The 17568-nt window shown below is 38.9% G+C and overlaps 2 protein-coding genes across 2 annotated transcripts; both read left to right on the top strand.

Annotated features, from left to right (window-relative positions):
• The first annotated feature begins 469 nt into the window (after positions 1-469).
• LOC137295440 (anti-sigma-I factor RsgI6-like) lies at positions 470-7606 on the top strand. The gene is made up of 12 exons (XM_067826812.1): positions 470-902; positions 1313-1461; positions 1673-1771; positions 2292-2448; positions 2931-2976; positions 3073-3228; positions 3815-3870; positions 4868-5005; positions 5473-5644; positions 6192-6302; positions 6757-6975; positions 7348-7606. The coding sequence occupies exons 1-12, from the start codon at positions 739-741 to the stop codon at positions 7567-7569; spliced, it is 1689 nt and encodes a 562-aa protein (XP_067682913.1). The 5' UTR covers positions 470-738; the 3' UTR covers positions 7570-7606.
• Positions 7607-10427: 2821 nt separating this feature from the next.
• LOC137294298 (uncharacterized) lies at positions 10428-16960 on the top strand. The gene is made up of 12 exons (XM_067825299.1): positions 10428-10591; positions 10979-11127; positions 11413-11511; positions 12228-12384; positions 13000-13045; positions 13128-13283; positions 14169-14224; positions 14743-14880; positions 15132-15303; positions 15462-15572; positions 16133-16351; positions 16707-16960. The coding sequence occupies exons 1-12, from the start codon at positions 10428-10430 to the stop codon at positions 16926-16928; spliced, it is 1689 nt and encodes a 562-aa protein (XP_067681400.1). The 3' UTR covers positions 16929-16960.
• The last annotated feature ends 608 nt before the right edge of the window (positions 16961-17568 follow it).

Below are 17568 nucleotides of genomic sequence, written 5' to 3'. Positions count from 1 at the left end.
ATGCACTCGGCAATATTCCAGCTACACGGCGGCGGTCTGTGAATCATTGAGTCTGGACGAGGCAATCCAGTGATCACGAACATGAGAAGCGATGCATAATTGGTAACCGATGACATGTGTCAACCAGGCCAGCGACTCATATGAGTTACTGAAGGCCAATTCTACCCCGGGTCTTCATGAGTGTTTCTGTCAAAAGCCCCCTGGCAGCTTGGAGTGTGTTTGTGTTACAGATTCTGATGATAGCGACATTTTCTGTAAAAAAAATTAACAATTTGGTTATTATGGCTGTGTCCAAAATGTTTAGCAGAATTGCCATTAGTAACCATTGTGCAAGCTGGTGTTTTTGGTGATTTTACTTGACAAACGGTGACCCAGAAAACTGAACAGTGTATTTCAGGGCAGCCTTGATGATCGTTTACGGCCACCCATGTACTGACAGGGTCATCTTGGGGCATTCTGAGATATAGATACACTAGAAAGGGTTGCGGTGGCTGAGCTAGTTAGGTGGTTGACTTTCTGTGCTGCCGCTTAGGTATCTGACTCGGAGGGTGTGGGTTCGAATTCCCGATGGGACTCAACCCAACAAAAGTGCTAGGATCTGTACTTTACTAAGATAGTGTTGTCCCAAAAATATCTTACATAATTACATGAGTGAAAAAAGACTGAGTGATGAATCCAGGCGATAAGGTTGAAAGATAGCCAGCTGTTACTCATTGCAGTGCCTGTGTTCTACCAAATATGTCGTGTCTGGTGCTGCTCTGTCTGCTGCCCCTCGCTTTGGGACAAAATATCGTCCAGAATGGAAACATGGAATCAATGGATCATTGGGACTGTTGGAATTTTCATTGTGAGCTGACCACTGACCATCATAGTGGACAACATGGAATCAAGGCCACGGGCAGGTGAGTATTGAAGGTAATGTGAATACGTTCCGTGGAACGAAAAGGATCACTCGTAGAGGCAATGCTTTTCAAGGCTAGAGTGCTCATAACAGTTTACAATATTTGCACGTTTATCTAATATCTGGATGTTTCTAGCACATCTTCAGACTATTATTTTGTAAATATTGTTTTCAAAAACCGTACTCAAAATGAGCCTGAACATTTTAATGAGAATAGTATAAGGAAGAATTTTTCCACAGTAAAGATTCAAAGGGCATAACCATAACACAAAACAATTTCTTCAAAACTTATGTGTATTTCAGAACCCATTATTATGAAGAGCCCGCAAGAAACAGCAATGTTATTTTGAAATAAATTTGGACGGCTAAGCTATGTAAAACGACATATCTTTCAAATGCCATATATTCCAGAAACCATTATTACGAAGGACCCTCGCAGACCCTCAGTGGTCTGAAGGCTAATGGGCGGTACAAGGTCGAGGGATGGATAAAACTGCTGAACGATCAGGCCGGACAACTGGGACAAAATGTGGAGCTGGAAATGGCCATTGACCTTAACAGTAGGTTCTGTAGCTCACTCTGCATTTTCCCCCGCTAAACACGATATGAGGAGTTCATTGGCATTTTTATGCTGCATTTCGTTGATGATTAATTCGCTTTCTTTGCTATCAGCAGTTGTCACGTAGAAACTTGTATGCATAATATGTGCAGCATTCATATGTGTATGTATTATCTTTAACATGAACGTTTAGACGTACCAATGTGTTACAGCTGGGAAGACAGCATACTTGGCTGTTGCCAGCCATCCTCTCGCCAGAACCTCCGATGGCTGGATTCACCTCACTGGGGACTTCAACGCTCCTTCCGGGGGTGATGTAGCATTGGTTTAATCCAACCAGTCCAGAGTAAACCAATGACATCCGACATAAAACATATTCTTTGACCCACGATATTTCACAGTATCAAAGCAGTGAAACGCAAACCCAATCAAGACAAACTTGAATATGGTAGAAAAGTATTTCGATATTTGATGATTTGTGTGAGTGATTAATAACCCCACTGGTCATCTTAGATTTTCGAATGACCTTTCAAGCTCAGTGTAACAGAATTAGACTTTTTTGTCATTCGTTATGTTTTCCTATCAACAATCTACATGAACGTGTCACACATTGACAAATTAGGGAATCTAATAATCAAAGAGAGATGAACATCAACATGGCAGATCTAGTTAGTTTCGAAAGATGAAAAATAATTCTTAGTAATATAACATCCTTGTGAAAGAAATTTCGCCTTTTGTGGATTATTTTCGGCTCACATAAGGATGTACAGATATGGTGAGACATTTAATGTGGTGTGATATTTTCATTCCATTCTCCTTTCTTAACTTTAGGTATAAAATCGTCCAGGGTGTATTACCAAGGCCCAACACCTAGTGTAAACTTTGTGACCGATTCCGTGTCTATAACTCCCTTGGTGGCCAATACCCACTGGCGTGCAGAATCTGATGCCACTATAGAGAGGATGAGGAAAAGTGACATCAATTTTCAGTAGGTTATGTCAGCCTGCCCTTGAAGCTACAGAAACACAAGACTCACGTTCCTTAGTTTGTAAAGCACAGTGTCACATATAACATCCTAGGTGTCTTGTGTCTACGTGACATAAAGTGTCCATGTCTGATCTTCGCGCAACGGCAACAAATGAACCAAGCCTTCAGTTTCCCAAGAGTCTGTAGCATAATGAAAATGTTACGTTGTCTGGAAATGTCATACTTGTCTGGAAATGTCGTTTCAACCGGTAAATGGACATTCAAAGTATTTAAACTTAAAAATACCTTCTGCCTTTGATGAGATCCGTGATAAAAAATATATCAAGAAAATAACAGCTTACTGAGTATCTGATAAAATCAGAAAGTGTAACTCGTGAGAATCTTTCTAACAATTCTTGGATTGAAAACTAGTATTGATGAGACTCATTCACATATTAATATTTTGCTGTATGACGTTGTACCTATGACGTTTGTTCATTTCAGTGTCACCACTTCTGGGGGAATTTCCGACAGTCAAGTTGAGATTGACGTGAGTGCTGAATCTTATTTTTCAAAGTGGTTCATCTAAGGTTTGAACAGAATGTATAACAAGCATTTACACCCACTCCAACATTTCTTGTTCTAGGTCATTCAAACAAAGAAATCGTTTCCTTTCGGGACCGCCGTGGCTTGTGGCGAGTATCTCAATGGCGACCAGAGATACATAGCTTTCATCAACAAACACTTCAATTGGGCAGTCACCGAGAATGCTCTCAAGTGGGATTTAATGGAACGCCAGAAGGTAGTCCCTGTAGTGTGCAGACACTCCTTGTTGCTATGTGACACCGAAAGACAGATAAGGCACCTATGTCAGACTGGTACTTAGTTGTAGACCGAGTTCTTATTTGTAGACCTGAATAGCAATCTCTAGTCTGTAAACACCATGTCCATCATTATCTTTTAAAGGGAAGCGTGCATGTACAACATGAGCAGTGGAAAATAACTATTATCCGCAAAACAGATTCTTTCAGTTAAATAATGAAATAGCAGGGGTTTATTTGTGTGTTTTTTTAAGAACTGGTCAGTAGAATTCAGTGTTTAAATGCACCTAAAACTAATGTACTCATTCATAAAGCTTGCAGTCATCCATTCTAGACTTTTGTAATATTAACATGGAGCAATTTGACACTGTCCATCGTTTATAAAATAACAGTCCTATAGTCCAGGGGTCCTCAAAACGAATTTAGTGCTACGTTTATCGAAATGCTGTGTAAAACCAAGGCAGTTAGCGCCATTACCGCTATGTTGAACGCGGCAAGGAATCCTATTTCATACTCTATTGCATTATTGAAGATGTAATGATACAAAGAATCCTTGTTCTATAACAGGGCAACATCAATTATGACCTGCCCCTCAACGCCATCAAGAAGATGAGATCCAATGGGTGAGACAGTCTTTGTTTCAGGGTCCTTTATTGTTGGTTTCCATACTGACATCGTCTTTGATCCTTTCAGTAGCAAAGAGCTGAAAGAGATATTCGATCCAAGATGAATTTGATATATAGCCATAGGAGAGAGTGTGTACTTACATTTAAATTTAAGCCATAATTTAAAATCACACCACCGCTAAGTTTAAAAAGTCTGGTAGGAACTTAAGCATCCTCGCAGGGGACAACAATTTTACAGTACTGTAGCCCCTTTTCAGGACACAGCCTCTAACAATCTCAGTTGATAATTTCAAGTACCAATGATAAAACCTTAATCAATTTACAAAACATATTCGAACCTTATGCAAGATTCTATTTGTTTTAAAAACTCAATAATTAAATGATAATTTACATTTCTTTGACCGTTTTCACACTGAAGTATTCATCTCTTGTGGTGGTCAAGTTGAAACTCACAAGTCCAATCTTCCTTTATAAGCTGTACCTTAAATCTGCAAATAACACTCCAGTAGCGAGATAGCTGAGGGGACAGCGTGAATGAGTGAGTATGGTTTTATTCCAGCGATATCACAGAGACGGAGACCAGAAATGGGCTTCACGCATTGTACCAATTCGAACGCGAACCAGCGAATATTTTAACCATTACCCCACCTCTTAAATTCTGCCGGAAGACATACACTTACCATACAATGAAATTTATGAAGATGTAAAGTCTGCCAGCTGTGTCTAATCACTGCACCGGATGTTCGTGCAGAACTGCGATGGAAACAGATAGTCTTTTTGTTTTCAACCAGCTAATTGGTAACTTCAGACAGGGATCATATTTAACGATCTAAAATGTGTGTGATGCTGATGTGGTCCATATTTTGTCAAGTCACGCCCGTTTGTTATTTGACCTGAATAGGATCAAACATCTAAAACTTGTGGCATTGCTAAGGTAAAGCGATGCCTCTTAACAGAAATGGTAATCATATACTCTGTTGTGTTTCTTATACAGAATCAAGGTACGAGCTCACAACATTGTCTGGTCTGTTGATCAGTTCGTCCCACAGTGGGTTCGTCCTCTGCGTGGTCAGACACTGAAGGACACAGTAAAACACAGGATACAAGACATTGTTGGAAGAACCAAGAACCTGTACGTTCTCACATGTCAACTCTTTCCCCAGTAATACGAATTCATATTCAAATTATATCATAAAGCTAAGTTCATAAATAAAATACGTTTTAGTTGAAATGTTAGATGAAACAAAAGAGAAAATTGAATGAAGACAAGAGACTAAACCATCCATAAAAACATATGCATGTATGGAACAATTTAAGATGGATGATACTATGTGTACTAGAGAGGAATCTCGACTCATCTGCGCAGTTTCATGTTTACATACGTCATCACTTTTATACTAGGATAGTTTCGTGGATAGTTTTGGTGAGTCGTTATGCAATGATCTTTTGCTGTTCAATATATGAACATGTGAAGTGGTCTCATTGGTGTGGTGGCCTTTTTTCTAAACGAATCATTAAAATATGCATAAACATTGTACTGATTCACATTTAAGAAGTCAGTTCTTAAATATTAACTCTATGAATAATGTACCGTTACAGCGTGGAACACTGGGACGTTGACAACGAGAACCTCCATGGCTTCTGGTTCCAGAACACTCTCAACGACAGAGACTACAACCTAGAAATATTCCGTATCGCTCATCAAGCGGGTCCCAATGTCAAAATGTTTCTCAATGACTACAGTGTTGTGGCATCGGGCGGGATGACTGGGGTAAGACTAGAAACAATCTGGTTACACCTTCTTGTATCCTTGTGTACATCATTTACGTATCCAACAACTTGATTATCGACGTATGCAATAACAGTGTATTTGGGCGAAAAATAGTTGTTCGTGCTTCTTTAAATTTTACTGTTCAAGGCAGAAAGTTAAACTTTGTTTACGTTTTATAACAATTTAATGTTTGATCTCTTAATTAACTACCGGTAAATATTTTGATGCGTCACAATGTATCAAAATATTCTTTTGTCAGAATAAGCACTAATCATGATGTCTCACAGTTGTGTTAGCTTTTATTCCCTCCTCATTCCTTGGGAGTGTGCACGTTGAATCATGAAATGCCCTTTTCCTAGGAATAGGGCAGAGCGCTTGCTTAAAACCAGGGAAGTAGCAATTTCAGGAATTGGACACGATATATAAAAATCTGTTCTGTGGTGCCTCCCTTGTGTGACAGAATATACATCGAGACGTTGCCCGAATCACTGGATTCAACTAGCGTATGTTTAACAGGCCTTAAAACTTGTTTCTTATTCCTATCCAGGCGTACCGAGACCAGGCCATCAGGTTCAAGAACGCACACGTCGGCCTCTATGGAGTCGGTGTCCAGTGTCACTTTGGAGAAAACGTTGAACCGGACCCAACACTGATCAAGGTAGCTCAAACCCAACAACATGTTTGTTCAGTCTATGAATATATGAATTGTATGGCATACGGTCCTCATTTAATGAGACACATGATTAAAAATACTCTTGTAAGTTGAATAAAAATGCTAGCATGTGAGTGGATACGAACACGATGACCATGATGATGAGTTTGCCTTCAACGTTTTCCCAAATGTTTGTGTCAAGGTATGCTCGAACACCAAGCAAATACATTCATTATATTGCCCCATCTATTAGTCCTATTTAGTCCTTCTGGTAATGAACTTCACAAGTTGTATTATCTTCATTTCAATAAGAAGTAAATCACAAATATTCTTATTAAGTTAGGAAAATGTTCATATGTGGGTGATGTTGACACCACTGATGATGATGCTGATGGCAAAGGTTTCTGAAATATGGTTTTGATGTCATAACTGTGATGATTCTTTATGTTGGTACTACCAGGAACATCTAAATACCATTGCACAAGCTGGCGTTCCTATCTGGGTCACTGAACTCGATGTCATAAATGCTGATGAGCACAAACGAGCAGATTGGTACGAGACAGCTCTGAGGGCTTTCTATGGCCACCCATCTGTTGAGGGAATCATGCTATGGGGATTCTGGAGTAAGCGACACTGGAGAGGGGAACCATCTGCACTGGTATCCGGAGATTCTTTCAGGGTAGGGACGAGAAACAGCTACTTTTCAAAATATAATACTTCGCTTAATTTAATGTTTAATATCTAAATAGAGAGTGCAAATAATATTACTTAGAATTCAGTCAGTTCCATTGTGTTGTCACAAACGTATAAGCATTTTCTAATTGAATTGTATGTGTAGAATACATTTTTAACACAACAACTAAAAGCACTTAAATTTCAGGAATCTACGGTGTACAAGCACTGATGAAATCATTAAGCAATTGATCAACATAGGTGTAATTGAGCTTAGTGTAGTTCTGAGTTACACTGACTCTAATATACGTTATTATCACGAATATATTCTGCATTGCTCATAAATTTTGCATAAAGACACCTCTTTCATCTGCTGCAGATAAACGCCGCCGGTCAACGTTTCCTTGACCTCACAGAGAAACAATGGATGACCAACGAAAACCACAAGCTCTCCCAATCTGGCAAGAACTTTAAAGTCCGCGGTTTCCATGGCGACTACACCATTAAAGTCAAGGTCAACGGGAAGGAAGTTCCCTCCCTCTCGCAGTCCTTTACCTTGGGTAAATCGGCTCACACTGTAAACCTCAATGTCCATCAATAATACAGTAACTGTGAATAAAATTAGTACGGTACCCGGTCTGTTGTTATCACTGCATGCAGGATAATTTCATTGATTTAATGTCTGCTGTAACATTTGATTACATGGACATTGCATTTTTATTCATTACAGTAGTGAATGGTGGTGTGTGGTCCTGTAAGTACAGTTCAGGTCACAAACCAGATGAAGTTGAGCAAAGCTGAGAGGGCAACATTTAGTCCTTGAATGCGTGACCGTGTCTGGAAGCTTGATTCCAGGGGGTTTCAATGGCTACTGCCCTGTCCCACAACGAAGCACATGTGATACCTTAGGCAAATGTGTTTATTGGAACTTGCGCCTGTTCACCCAGAAGAAAATGGGTACGCAGTTGGATATGTTATCTGACTCTTCACCGTGTAGCACCTCACAAGCACCACCATAAAGTAGGGTTATCCAGGGTAATAATAACAATCAGAATGTAGCCCTTTGAGCGTGCCTCTTTGTGCCATTACCATCATATGTCGGAGTAAAATGATTGTGGCACTTTTTTAACGTTTACTATGTATAAGTATTTGACGAATGACGTCTTAACGAATCGTATCAATATTTCAATGGGAGCACAGGAACTTTATGATATTGGTTTATAACACGTCCGATATTGTAATCGCATCTTTGTACATGGTGAATGGCATCCCCTCAGCAAGCTTTACAAATATCAGCATGAAAGAAGAAGTTCCCTGTAGTTGAGAATTCCTAGAGTATCCTATGTTGCCGTGATATACATGTGCTTAAATATTTGTCCGAACATGCTTATAAAATCGCCACAAAAGCTAAATACACTTTGTAAGAATACCTTCGAACATGACTTACAATACCTACATGTAATGCAAGTAAGCATAGTCTGTTACAGATCGCGACTTAGATTTTGATATGTAGATTTTAGACAGATTTTGAAATGTAAATTCACAATGTAACTTTTTTCTGAGAAGTCTTTTACATGCGAACCCCAAGTTTATAGCTCTTCATGCAAACCTTATCTAAGACGGCTTCATGTAACAGTTGCACATTACTGTCAATGTATGTGTTCATATATTCAATGTATATGCTGTGAATTCATGTTATGTATTATGTGTGTTTTCTTATTACGGCTACTTATTACTATCTTTGCAAAGTCATTGTTATGATAACGTCTTGGCGTCTTGTTTCAACAGGTATTTTTGTGTGATTTCTCTCTTGTTCTTAGTAAATATTCCCTTAACACACATATTCCTTGGGGATTGCTGATTTGCACCTCTGTAATAACAGGTATACGAGAGAGAGTGAGAGAGAGAGAGAGAGAGAGAGAGAGAGAGAGAGTTAGATAAAGTAAAATATCCAAACAGTTTGTAACAATAACATTTTAAGAAACACCATGTCACATAAACTGTTTTTCCGAACAGCCAGGTGGTACTTGATCATGAAACTACATATTCAGAAACTCATTAAATGCAAAATACACTGTATTACCAAACTGTGCCATTTTTACATGACAAACAAACACAATGTACATTTAGTATATTTAGATGATGTTACTGTTTCTAAGCAACAGACTACGACTAATGGTCAATACTTCACCAAAGAAAGTGAGCGTATTAGAGAAGGAGCTACTAAATCTTTATTCCCTTCAAATAATCCTTGAACGTGCTCTGAATTCCTTCTTGAGAGCTTGACGTGTTGAAGGATGATGTCAAGAACAGATGTGAGTTCCATTGTTGTGGTTATCAAGCGGTGTTGATTGCTGTAACAGAGAATGGGACAGCAGCCTTGGCTTCCAATAAATCCTTTGCTGTGTATCTCAGATAACGTTCTGGTGCTTTTATAACCCTTTAACTTAATCGTAGACTGTCGTCATTTTTCTGTCCTCTTGAAACCTCTGATGTACTGAATCGCCTCGATACCATGAATTACGACTCAGCAACGGCCAATCCCCTTCGAACTGACTAATCAGCGTTTGGCAACACAGGCAACCATCCGGGGCCCAGGTCATGGTCAGCTAGGTCATCCTGCTCGGTCAGTGTATAAAATAGTTTTGAAGTATGGCCTGTCCAAGAACTGACTGTCCAAAACAGTAACCACTCCTGAACAAAACACAACCAGTCCCGAAAACTGAAACAGTGAATAAAATCAACAAATGTTTTGATCACAAATTCAAACAAAGTTAAGCTTACTTCTTCAAATATTTCCGCAGACCAAAGAACGGCCTTAGTTATTTAATAGACCGCCCTTCACCAATATGGACCGTCAAGGACGGTGGGATGAGCCTCTGGGGAATTTCAAGCTTCCAAGGAACAGCCATACAGGTGAGCAAAACATTGTTCAAGTTAATACTAAAATGTTGGGTATTTTTAAAGTACAACAAAAATCGAGATAAACTGCAATTCATATTTTCATTTTTCGTCATGTATATGATGTTCAGGTAAAAAGCTATAACATATTTAATCAGCATATTAGATGTTGATAATGACCTTCACACTGAAAGGCATGCAGTGGACATTCCAGAACATAAGGACAACACGAGCAATGATCAAGGGCAGCCATTATTATGGCTTATTATCCATTATTTCTGGGGTATATGAAGCAAGTCTGTCTAAGAACAAGAATACACATGAGTAAAACCTTTTTCCGGATGAATACTAAAATGCTGGGTATTTTTTAAAGTACAACAGAATTCCAGATGAACTGTATTCGATGTATTCATTTTTTTCATGTGTAATGACCATAATACATTATAATCTTCACAATGGATGGTATGCAGTGGACATTCCAGAAGATAAGGTTTGCAATGGATTTTTTAAAGATAAACATCTGGTACCCCTCAGTGTCGTGGCTGTTTTCTGCCAGATATGTCGTGTCTGGTGCTGCTCTGTCTGCTACCCCTCGCTTTGGGGCAAAATATCGTCCAGAATGCAAACATGGAATCAATGGATCATTGGGACTGTTGGAATATACATTGTGAGCTGACCACTGACCATCATAGCGGACAACATGGAATCAAGGCCACGGGTAGGTAAGTAAATGACCTCTCCTCCACTCTAAAATAGCACATTGATGTACTAAGATATTAACTTACATGCTTATGGAAATAATTATATATTATGAAACTTGATTCTTCTTAATATCTTTCTATAAATTTCCGCATAACTACATCTGTATCTTTAAAACAAATGCCTGTCTTTAAAACATATGTAATGATTTAATGAAAATGATACTATTATAAAAACAGCAAAGATGTATTTTGAAAACAGCATGGTTCATGATGACCCGGAACGTTGTTATTTGGTTTTTTTTGTTGGAATACAGTTTATGGCGAATAGCACAAGCATTATTTTGAAATGAATTTTGATAACTATACTTTAGGAACATATTTGTTTTATAATGTATATGTTTTTTTCAGAAATCACTATTACGAAGGGCCTTCACAAACCCTCAGTGGTCTTAAGGCTAATGGACGATATAAGGTCGAAGGCTGGGTAAAAATGCTGAACGACAAGGCCGGTACATTGGGACAAAATATAGAGTTGGAGGTGTCTGCTGATCTTAACAGTAGGTTCTGTAGCTCACTTCTCAGTTGCAAGAAGTTACTTCTATTAGCGTTTCCATGTTGGCATTTCATGTTCACACTGGTACAGCCAGCAACTGATAACTAGTATTTTTTTACATATGATACAGAATTTCACATAAGGATTTATTCAAAACGTCTCTTGTCTTTTTTACAGATCCAGTTGCGATTGCTACAGTGATGTTGAGAACAGTCAACCAATAGGTTTAAAGGAAAGATGTAATCATGTTTAATATCCCTTAACGTTTTGGTGTATCAATGTGTTGCAGATGGAAAGACAGCATACATTCCTGTTGCCAGCCATCCTCTCGCCAGAACCTCTGACGGCTGGATTCACCTCATTGGGGACTTCAACGCACCTGCTGAGGGTAATGTAGAATTGGTATAATCAGGGCAGTCTAAAGACATTCAATGACTTCCAACGCAGACTATACTGTAGACTTTCTTATACGCTCTTTGTCATGGCACATGCTATATATATTTGATATATCTGACGCTATCCAAAACAAGTCAGTGTAGTGGAAGGCTGTCCCAAACATCAAACACGATCCATGGAGTAGTAATTCATCTAAAACTTTAATATCAATTATTGCTACCACAAGCGAAATTAGAATTCAGATATTAAGAAATATAGATACAGAATATCTGTTTTATCATGATCGGTAATAGTTTAGAGAAAGACTTCAAAAGTGATAAAAACGTAGTGAGACAAAAAATAATAAAATCTCATCTCACCCACTTACCTTGAAAAAGGTATAAGTTACGACCACATTCTACACAGGATGTTTCGAGATAAACCCTAGCCTAAGGCGATGAGGACTCAAGTCGTACACACACCTTTCAGTAAGACCCAAAAATGTGTGTACACTGTTTTAATAAATTGACATTATTTATCTTATAAGGTAATTGAAACATGTGATGTTAAACACTTCAATTTAGGCTCATAAGAGTAATCGTATATGTTGTCGTACCATAATCATCCAATCATCTAGTGAACGTATCACTTAGATTAGTGCCAGGCGAATTAGCAATGTTAATCCCATGGTATTGTGTTCGTGATGACTGAATTCTGTTTCACGTTTAGGTATAAAATCGTCCAGGTTGTATTACCAAGGCCCATCACCTGGCATAAACTTTGTGGTCGACTCTGTGTCTCTGACGCCCCTGGTAGCCAATACCCACTGGCGTGCAGAATCCGATGCCACCATAGAGAGGATAAGGAAAAGTGACATCAACTTTCAGTAGGTTACGTCAATCTGTTATTGGCTCTATAGAAACGGCATTGTTCTCACAATTAGATGACGTGAATAGATTGTGTCTTGTGTCCAGGTGACCTACATGATCTGCTTGTGTCTTGTGTCTGGACAGTGATTGTGTCAATGCTATCAAATGAAGGCTTCATTATGATTTTAAATTATTATGTTATCATGCAACTGTTTATGAGAAGTGAATCGTGTTAAGCAACAACTGCGAAACCTTGCTATTAAAAATGCCACAAGCATTTTGGAAGACTTTCAATTTGTGGCAGACAATGTTTTCAAGAGACTTGTGAATATGTGGTGTTTTGATAAAACAGCAGCATATACACGCACGCATTTACGCACACGCACAGACACAGTAGAACTAAAACTCTCTCTCACACACGCACGCACACACACACACACACCTGCACCACCACCACACTACCACATACACGAACACAAGGACACAATCAGATAATCAACAAATAACAATTTGAAGAACAAATGTACAAATCATGTTTATGTCTGCAAAATAAGAATTGTATTGAACCAATAACCCACATGCTAAAGCAATGTCCGAGTGAGACGAGTTACTGTATTTATCATACATTTCAGTGTCACTACAGCTGGAGGTATTTCCGACAGTCAAGTTGAAATTGACGTGAGTGCTTATAAATTTGGTTTTCAATCCTTTAGTATGAGTGACAGTTACAATCACCCACATACTAACATGTGTGTTCCAGGTCATTCAGACGAAGAAATCGTTTGCATTCGGAACAGTAGTGGACTGTAAAGAGTATCTCAATGGCGACCAGAGATACATCAACTTCCTCAACAAACACTTCAACTGGGGAGTTACTGGGAATGCGCTCAAATGGGATTTAATGGAACCCCAGAAGGTAACACTGAGCTTGATAAATCTAGTGGCTTTTAGTTTTAATGGCTTCATTAAATTAGAAACTCCTTCACTAAACTCAGAGAAAGGGCACGGGTGCGCAGGAATACGGGAAGAGGGAAAATGAAATAGGACAAAATGTAACTAACTTCCTTAATAGTTACTCGATGCTTTATTGATCTAATTGATTGGCATTTTAGAAGTTGGTGAGTCAAAAATGAAATCTACAACTTCTTGTTGATAGCATTAAGCGACGTTTCGATGTAGATTTAGCTTGATAACGATGCAAGAATCTGCACAGAAACGTCGCTTAATGCAATCAAAACGAAGTTGTCATCCATAAAGTTGCATGTTTCATTCCTGCTTCTTTGTCGTTTAAATGCTACCCAGATGTCCCTTATTCCTTGGAATAGAGATGATGACCAGCGTCCTATGTTCAAGAAACGTAAGCCCTTTATGCATGTGGGAATGTTCTTGGAATGGAAATACTACAAACATGTCTAAGGACTTTTATCTAGTTTTCATGTCCTGGTATTCCCTTCCCGAACACGAACGGAAAACCATACTTGACAATGTCTGACCAGATGATAAGCGGTCATTTGCCGTACCCATTCGCTCCATAACGTAATCCCACGAGAGAGACCATGTGAAATTGTAATGGAACGAATGCCGTAAGAGGAAGAAGATGGTATGCTGATCGACATGATGGTCAAGTTCACGCTTGTAAAATTGTTCTCATGGCCCGAAAAAGGTGTTGTGCAGAGGTTGTCATTTTAAATGTCTCAGTGCATGTGGTTTTCTAGGTTAAGGCATTCGTAACACTTCCTCAACTCATTTCGTGTAACTTACTAAGAACGTATTATGACAAATCACCATTGGTCTACAACAGGGCCATATCGATTATGACACAGGTATCAACGCCGTGAAGAAGCTAAGGTCCAATGGGTGAGACGTATATTCATATCTCTTGTTTCCGGTCTACATACTGGTTACTTACCTGTACAATCAAGCACTTCATATGTAACTGTTTAGGGATTTCGTCATCATTTTTCTCGGTGAAGTATCTGTTTATAATATGTGAAAGTATCGCAATCGTCACCCAAATGTCAAAGGAATGACCACTCCACTAGCTCACTCCACATCAAGTACAATCTCTTGGCAAAAGAATATTTAATATTGGGAATACTGCCTGTTTTCAACCGAATGGATGGTAATCTTAAAAATTTGTTTCACTTTCAACCGACGAAAACTCACTATTCCTAGTATCTCGTTTGATGCAAGTGTTGAAACAGATTTCTGAACTCCTATAAGAATGGCGTACATTTTCGTCAACTCCTAAGACTAATTTATGGATTATGACTTATATCACAATAATATCCCAACAGCATTAACAGAAAAATGATATTGCTAAGGCAAAATAAATATGCATGGCAGTAGTCTTTTCTGTTGTGTTTCTTATACAGAATCAAGGTGCGAGCTCACAACATTGTGTGGTCCGTTGATCAGTTTGTTCCATGGTGGGTTCGTCCACTGCGTGGTCAGGCACTGAAGGACACAGTAAAACACAGGATACAAGACATTGTTGGACGAACCAAGAACCTGTAAGTTCTAGCACATCAAACACATTGATCGGTATACAGTTATTGCATACGGTTAGTGGGGTCAGATTAGTTTTACGCCTTCTGTAGCGATATTGCAGCATTATCACGCAGACACGAGAAATGGGTTCCGCACATTGTGCCAATGTGAGTAATCGAACCCGGGTCTTAGTCGAGACGACCGAGCGCTTTTACCACAAGGCTACCCCACCGCGCTTCATAATGTCAGATTAACACATGATGTAACATTACAGCGTGGAACACTGGGACGTCAACAACGAGAACCTCCACGGCTTCTGGTTCCAGAACACTCTCAACGACAGAGACTACAACCTAGAAATATTCCGCATCGCACATCAAGCTGGTCCCAATGTCAAAATGTTCCTCAATGACTACAGTGTTGTGTCATCGGGCGGGATGACTGGGGTAAGACTTGAAGCAGTCCTCTTTCAGGAAGAAAGAAATTCTAATAGTGTTGAACAACAGATTATTGGAAACTTTTTCTTATAAAAGACAACGGATGAATAAAAACCAAATGGAGAAGGGCAATATTTCTTGCTGCTGATGGTTTATTTTCTACTCAGGCATACCGTGACCAGGCCATCAGGTTCAAGAACGCAAACGTCGGTCTCGGTGGAATCGGCGTCCAGTGTCACTTTGGAGACAATGTTGAACCGGATCCAACGCTCATCAAGGTAAATCAAACCCAAGATATCAGTATGAAATTCTTTGTGTCTGTGGATTGTCTGGTCCACTATCACTGGATTGTCCGGTCTCAGTAGTTTTCTTGTATAAGCAGGAATACTGCTATGCAGCATCAGCAACAAACGAACACTTTTTTTGGCAAATTCTGCGATTAGCTACTCACAGCACAGGACATGTTTTCCTCTATTGGGAATCCGATGCAGGTGATACCCATTCCAGTACAATAACACAGTCAGTAAGATATGTATGACACAAATCAGTATAATCAGTAAAAAGATTACGATGAGGATGTTGATGAAGGTGATACGGTGATGCTGCTAATTACATCAAATGTTATGAAGTATTATTCTTACGTGGATGATAATGATTAAGTTGCTTTTTATCATTCCACGATGTTGGGGATAACGATACCAGTGTGTGAAATGTTTGATGAATATATAATAACACGCTTTGTATACTATTCCTTTACCATTATCGGACGACTTGATGATGATGATTATGATGATGATGATAATGATGATCTTCACCATTCCTTGATGTTATCTGTCAGGAACATCTCGATACGATCGGGCAAGCTGGTGTTCCTATCTGGATCACGGAACTAGATGTTACTAATTCTGATGAACATAAACGAGCAGATTGGTACGAGACAGCTCTGAGGGCTTTCTATGGCCACCCAGCTGTTGGGGGAATCATGTTTTGGGGATTCTGGAGCGAGAGACACTGGAGAGGAGACGCGGCTGCAATGGTATCCGGAAATGAGTTCAGGGTAGGGAGAGAAAATGACATATTTTATGAACATTTTCAATCAAGTTTCGAACGTCATAAAACGAATAAATCATCTTTGAGCACATGAATTTATCAAGACAAAAACATCAACTTTAGAATGAAGCGTAAACATAATTCAAATGTCTCAATCATCTAAAAAAATAGATGGAAGATAAAAACTGATTTTTAACTTTTTGATGGACTAAAATCCTAGTTGCTGCTGTGATAAAAACAATTAATGTTTTAGTCATGATAATATATCTGCAGTGACTCTTTTATACCGTACTTTTTTATCGCACGCATATATTTATTATGTATATGTATGTATGAAAATACAGATCTTACATATGTTGTAGCTGAACGCTGCCGGTCAACGTTTCCTTGATCTCACAGAGAAAACATGGATGACCAACGAGAAACACAAGCTCTCCCAATCTGGCAAGAACTTTAAAGTCCGTGGTTTCCATGGCGACTACACCATTAAAGTCAAGGTCAATGGGAAAGAAGTTCCCTCCCTCTCGCAGTCCTTTACCTTGGCTAAATCGGCTCACACTGTAAACCTCCGCGTCCACCATTAGTAAGATCGCTGTGAATAGAGTGCGTCAGGCCATTGTTTGTGTCTTTTTTCTTATGATGTTAGTCAATGTATGAAACATTTATACCATTATGTTTCATATTGCATACGAAGCATATCATCGGACGTCGAAGCAGTGGTGACATTTAAAGTTGGCCAATCGGCGTGGTCAGGAATGTCATTGTTACTATGATTCTGATTGGTCAATGAGGGTTCTTTAAATGTAGTAATCGTTCGTAGAATTCACAAAAACAAAATAAAAAAATGAAATATAATAAATTCTATTCAAATCCCTAATTTTGTTAATGAATGAACAATGCATACAAGTTCGTTCCCCGTCGCTTACAGTCTACCAGAGACAACCACACTGCAGACATCTGATATGTAATGATTTAAAATCTCACCTCCAAACCTGCCTTGTTTCAACAGCAGATTCGTGGAAACAACCATTTCCAAAGATGATTTGAAAAGCATTTATACATTTGAGTGAAAAAGGACTGGAAACATGAAATTTTAAGCCAGAATTTAACTTTACCAAGGACAGAGTGCTTGGCTAATGTTTAGTAACAGTATTACCATGATCTACTACCTTGGTAAAGAAAATCGTACTGGCTAGGGGTTAAAACGTATATTGCGGTATTAGT

Source organism: Haliotis asinina, chromosome 8 (genome assembly GCF_037392515.1).
Source record: "Haliotis asinina isolate JCU_RB_2024 chromosome 8, JCU_Hal_asi_v2, whole genome shotgun sequence".
Classification (NCBI taxonomy): domain Eukaryota; kingdom Metazoa; phylum Mollusca; class Gastropoda; order Lepetellida; family Haliotidae; genus Haliotis; species Haliotis asinina.
This window is presented reverse-complemented; position numbering and strand designations above follow the sequence as displayed.